Source organism: Salvelinus fontinalis, chromosome 7 (assembly GCF_029448725.1).
Source record: "Salvelinus fontinalis isolate EN_2023a chromosome 7, ASM2944872v1, whole genome shotgun sequence".
Lineage (NCBI taxonomy): Eukaryota > Metazoa > Chordata > Actinopteri > Salmoniformes > Salmonidae > Salvelinus > Salvelinus fontinalis.
Window position 1 is genome coordinate 47,822,082 of NC_074671.1, and position 5,357 is coordinate 47,827,438.

The window sequence follows — 5,357 nt, forward strand, 5'->3', positions numbered from 1 at the left end:
AGTCAATGTCAATAACGTTGGCTGGTGTCTTCCATTCAAAGCCTGAGGGCCTAGCCAATGAGCGTTGAGCCCAGCTAGATTATTTCTACCAAGAGACTACCAATGAAAAATTCTGATTGGATATGTTTTCTCTTGGATATTAACCCTTTAACACAAACTGAATAAATTCAATAGGAAGATCATTACAATTAAAACCAAAAAATATTAAATCAATGAAAACAAAATTACAAATTATAATATATAAAAATATATACAGATTTGTTTCTATCCTTAGGCCCTCTCTGAGGGCGTAGAGGGCCCTGACGGTTCCCCACTGGGTTTGTTGTATAATACTGAAAATAATAAATACAAAAATCATGGTGTGATGTATTTTTGTGTCCCTCCTTTTAAATGCCCCTTTTTTTGAAGGGAACTGGTCTTGGACATCCCATCATCACTGGCTCCTGAGAGGCGCAGCGGTCTAAGGCACTGCATCTCAGTGCTAGAGGCATCATTACAGACACCCTGGTTCGAATCCAGGCTGTATCACAACCCGACCGTAATTGGGAGTACCACAGGACGGCGCACAATTGGCCCAGCGTCGTCCAGGTTTTGCCGGTGTAGGTCGTCATTGTAAATAAGAATTTGTTCTTAACTGACTTGCCTAGTTAAATAAAGGTAAAATAGAACAATTATCTGCCTAAATCCATTAGCCTCTATACCTGAGATGTGACTGTGTGCACACATTTTTGTCACACTGTACAAGCAGTTTTTACATTTAAGAATGAATAATTTATATTGGTATAGCTATTCACTTTTTAAATATTCTACCTACTACTAGAAAAATATCCCGTTATAAAACAGTTGGAAAGATATACTCAGATAAAAACAGTTTCAACACAAATCCTTCTGTATTGGACAAACAGCCAACAATCTCCACATTTAAATTTCTCAGTAAAATAAAATTACCTCCACACTTATTAACATACCATTAAGTGTCAATACCTCTCAGGAAAGAAAATAATAGTATGCACGTTTTGTTAACAAACATTTTAATTTCGAAAAAATGTTTTGTCTTACTGTACATACAGTTTGGTTTTTCTATTGTTGGCTAGCTATAATTCTCCAATAATAAAAAAAAAACAGTAGTACATTTTGTAAAAAATTGTTTTTATTTAACTACTACCAATGTAGCCGAGGTAGTAGCAATAAGAACGGGGGTGAGTATCATGCTATTGAAGTGAGAACACATAGGTTGCAGTCCAAACACTTAAAAGACACACCCTTGTCCACTTACCCTCCCCTTCTGTCCTTGGGGGAATCCCCGTCGCCATATTGGAGGGCGGTTCAAATAGCCAAGCAAGGGAAATTTGCAACGTAATCCTCTCAGCCCTTGTTTTTAGTCGGCTTTGCGAGTGTATAATTATGTTCACTCTGGGGCCTGAAACTCCCCACAATTCAGTTCGCGACGATTAGCGACGATCCGCTAAGAAAAGTCTGCAAAAACATAAAAACAACATCAATGGAGAAGTCAACATACAAGTGTAAGTAAAAACAAACGCAAATAAGTTAGAAATTGTGCTACTAATGCACATGACGGCACAAACACATCTAGTAAAATGGAAATATGTTTTTGTTTGGTTATCTTTTGGAAATTGTAGAAATAAACATTTTCTTCCTTCAGAAGTTCCAGCTAGGCAGGCTAACGTTAGTTAGCTAATTAATTTGCTAGCTATCTGTCACGCCTTGACCTTAGTTATCTTTGTTTTCTTTATTATTTTGGTTAGGTCAGGGTGTGACATGGGGGATGTATGTGTTTAGTCTTGTCTAGGTGTTTTGTATGTTTATGCAGTGTTTACTAGTCTAGGTGTTTGTATGTCTATGGTTGCCTAGATTGGTTCTCAATTAGAGGCAGCTGTTTATCGTTGTCTCTGATTGGGAACCATATTTAGGCAGCCATATTCCGTTGGGTATTTCGTAGGTTATTGTCTATATGTAAGTTGCCTGTGTCTGCACTTGTTTAATTTATAGCTTCACGTTCGTTTGTTGATTTGCATAGTTTGTTTAAGTGTTCTTCGTTTCGTTAAATAAATAGAAGAATGTATTCTTATCACGCTGCGCCTTGGTCCTCCTCTCTTCATCCAAACGACGAACGTGACACTATCATACAGTAGACTAATAATTATATATTTACTATAAGTAGACATGCACTCATAATTGACTGTAGCGCATATATGAAAAGACAATCCTTATATGAAAACACAATCATCGCAGGATGAACTTCCGGCCAAGGGTGGTCCATTTAAAAATCCTTCCTTCCTCTCTTACCCCTTTCCCTGCAAGGGTATACTTGTCAGACGTCATGAAACGTCATCAGAAGTGTCCACTTAATTTGAGGGCTGAGGGGATCGGGTGTGTCTTTTAAGTATTTGGACTGCAACCATAATGTGTCATGGGTTGCACCTCCATCATGTCGTTACCATTGTTATCAACATTCTACAGATACCGCAGCATATTGATGTCAGACTGATTTAATGCTCAGTCTTTCTGAACAGGGGCTAATGACTGTTTCGTTAAAATTACATTATAGTGGCCTGGAAATGCGATGGTATTGCTAAAGAAGACAAATAATTAGTAGAAAACAACTTTGCCATCATTATGATGTCGTCAAGTTTACTTGAGACAGATGGACATGTTGTCGTGAGATAGCAAAGTTTGTCAGAAATAGGTAACAACGCTAACGTTAGCTAGCAACAAAATGTTTGCGCTCCCTTCAATCTTAGCTAGCTAGCTAAAGTTATACTGCATCTAAAGTCAATCTGGCGACATAACAATAATGACAAAAGCTTGTCCTATTAATTATTTGCCTCCTTTCGGAAATGTCATCGCGTTTCCAAGCCACAGTAATGCACTTTAGACTAAATCTTCCTTGGCACTTATTGACACTGCATTGAGTAGAATGCTCAGCTGGGCATCAGTCATAAAACAAACATTCAAAACAATATTGTGACGAAACGTGCAAAATAGGAATAGCCTTTTTTATTTGAAAGACACATTAAACTCAATATAGGCTATTGTATTCTACTATAAAACAGCACTGTTTGCCCAGTTATCAAAGGAGTAGGGGAAATATTAGAACGAAATGGATGGTCTCTCTCAAAATGTGTTAGTAACATAAACAGAGCATGCAAAATGGAAAAATTATAAGTACATTATAAGCACATCGATATTGATTAATGACGTTCATTCCAATCTGGAAATAATGTGGGCTACTCCAGTCTGTCAAAAAGTGCTGTGTAGGGCATTCACTCTCCAGGGGAAAAAACTATTGACAAGAAAATACTGGGAAGCAGCAACAAACAGGTACCAGCCTGTCATGGACATTTCTGATAGCCGAGGCAAGTTTTTATTTTCCTCCCTGTGTTATTGAATGTAACAGCACAGCTAAAAGTGACTAACTTCACCAATAACCCCAAAGCTATACAGTGTATCATTAAAAAAAACACTGCAAGTGTAACAGTCTGCATAACAAAAATCACCTGACATACCTACTACAGCAAAAGTCATGGTACAGTAGCAGACAGCTCAGAAGATAGGGGTCAACTTTACAGTAATGAGTTTTTATCTCTTTTTCTTTTGTCTCAATGATTTCCTTCGTTTCACAATCATTTCATACAGTTGATCCATGCCTTCATGGAGCCCTTCACCGATGATGGCACATGCAGGCTGGACATGGTAAGTGGTAGAAGGGCTGAGCTCATGCAGTGCCAGTTGCTTCTCAATCTCATGTACAGGCAGAGACTTGGGCAAGTCCTGCTTATTGGCTATCACCAGTAGTGGAGTCCCTTGGTTTTCTGCCAATTTGGTAACTTTATGCAGTTCTGTTTTGGCTTCCTCTAGTCTGTCCACGTCCACTGAGTCCACTACGTAAATAATGCCATCCGTGCACCGACTGTACGATTTCCATAACGGTCGCAGTTTCTCCTGTCCCCCGACGTCCCAAAAATGACAACTGATCCCTTTGGCGGTACCGTTACTTAGTTTGATCCTCTCGGTGTTAAATCCGATTGTGGGAACAGTGTTCACAAATTCGTTGAATTTCAGGCGGTACAGGACAGTCGTTTTACCGGCGGAATCTAAACCCAGCAAGACAATATGCAGGGACTGAAAAGCAGCTATGTTAGAAAAACTGTTACCCATTTTACGCACTGGTGAATGAGAAGTCAAATAAGAGGCACCTGCTTTATGCTAAGCATACATATGGGCTATATCTTTCTTAGATCTCTATGAAAAAAAATATTTGTTGTTCCATCTTCTGCTAGCACGCATTTCTCAAGGTAGATAACCTGTATGGATTGGAGAAGAGCGCACGGTCACAATGAAATGCTATCCGAGATTGTTGTTGTCATCAGTCCCCTTGGTCTATAAAAGCTGCGGTGGAGGCAGTCACCACTGGCACGTTGGCTCCCGACGCATACAGCTGCAGCAACAAATGCAATTCAATAATCGGATGCTGCCTAGCAATCCACCACGAGTTGTTGTGTTAACATCTCATCTTGAAGTTAATTAATATGCAAATGCTGACCTTCTCTGATGAGGGCCGGAAGTCAGAACATTTCTGTTATCGGCGAAAAAAAGAACACCCCGACGCGAAGCGCTGTGGAGAGACTGTTGGTTCACAAGGTTGCCACAGTGGTTACCATTCCGCGTTGCGCACACACATTAGTCGACTACACTAGGAGACTCCGCCTTCGCGTAGCAGACAAATCAGGAATGTTATAGACTTCAGCTTGGAGGGGCGAAACTTCACATTACCAGTGCCACATGTGCATAGCGGCAAGCAACCTGCACCAAGGGAAACGAAACCTCAAGGTTGCAAAGCCTTGTACAGTGTTATGTTTATTTATTCATTCATTTATTTATTAAAATACATTCCTGGCACCTTTGTAGGCTATGACATACAGATACAAATAAAGATATAAATTAAGAATATGCAGTCCTATGACATGACATGAGTACTGCACCATAACTGAGGAGGTGGAGTTTAGACACACATTTTTGCCAGGTGTTTTTCTTATTTTTTTGCCAGTTAGGCCTATTGCCTTTTTTTTTATGACCCCATGGCAAGTTCTATTGAATGACCCATGGCACGTAGGCCTACATTTACAGCACATTACAAATAAATGCATGTGTTGAAAATATTCACCACTAGATGTCAGGACAACTCCTCAGTAGGCTTCCAGTTCCATCGTTCAGCTTTATAGCAAACTAAGTGGCAGGGCAGCCTTTTTTATTGTTTTTCAAATTAAGGAGTGGGCCTTTAATGTACAGCCTGCCTCAGGGGTTATTAAGTAGGCACCTGATTCATATTTTCTCCA

At 39.6% G+C, this 5,357-nt stretch overlaps 1 protein-coding gene across 1 annotated transcript; it reads right to left on the reverse strand.

Annotated features, from left to right (window-relative positions):
- Positions 1-3,003: 3,003 nt before the first annotated feature.
- Positions 3,004-4,712, reverse strand: arl4ca (ADP-ribosylation factor-like 4Ca). The gene has a single exon (XM_055929445.1). The coding sequence runs from the start codon at positions 4,177-4,179 to the stop codon at positions 3,601-3,603; it is 579 nt and encodes a 192-aa protein (XP_055785420.1). The 5' UTR covers positions 4,180-4,712; the 3' UTR covers positions 3,004-3,600.
- Between the last annotated feature and the right edge of the window lie 645 nt (positions 4,713-5,357).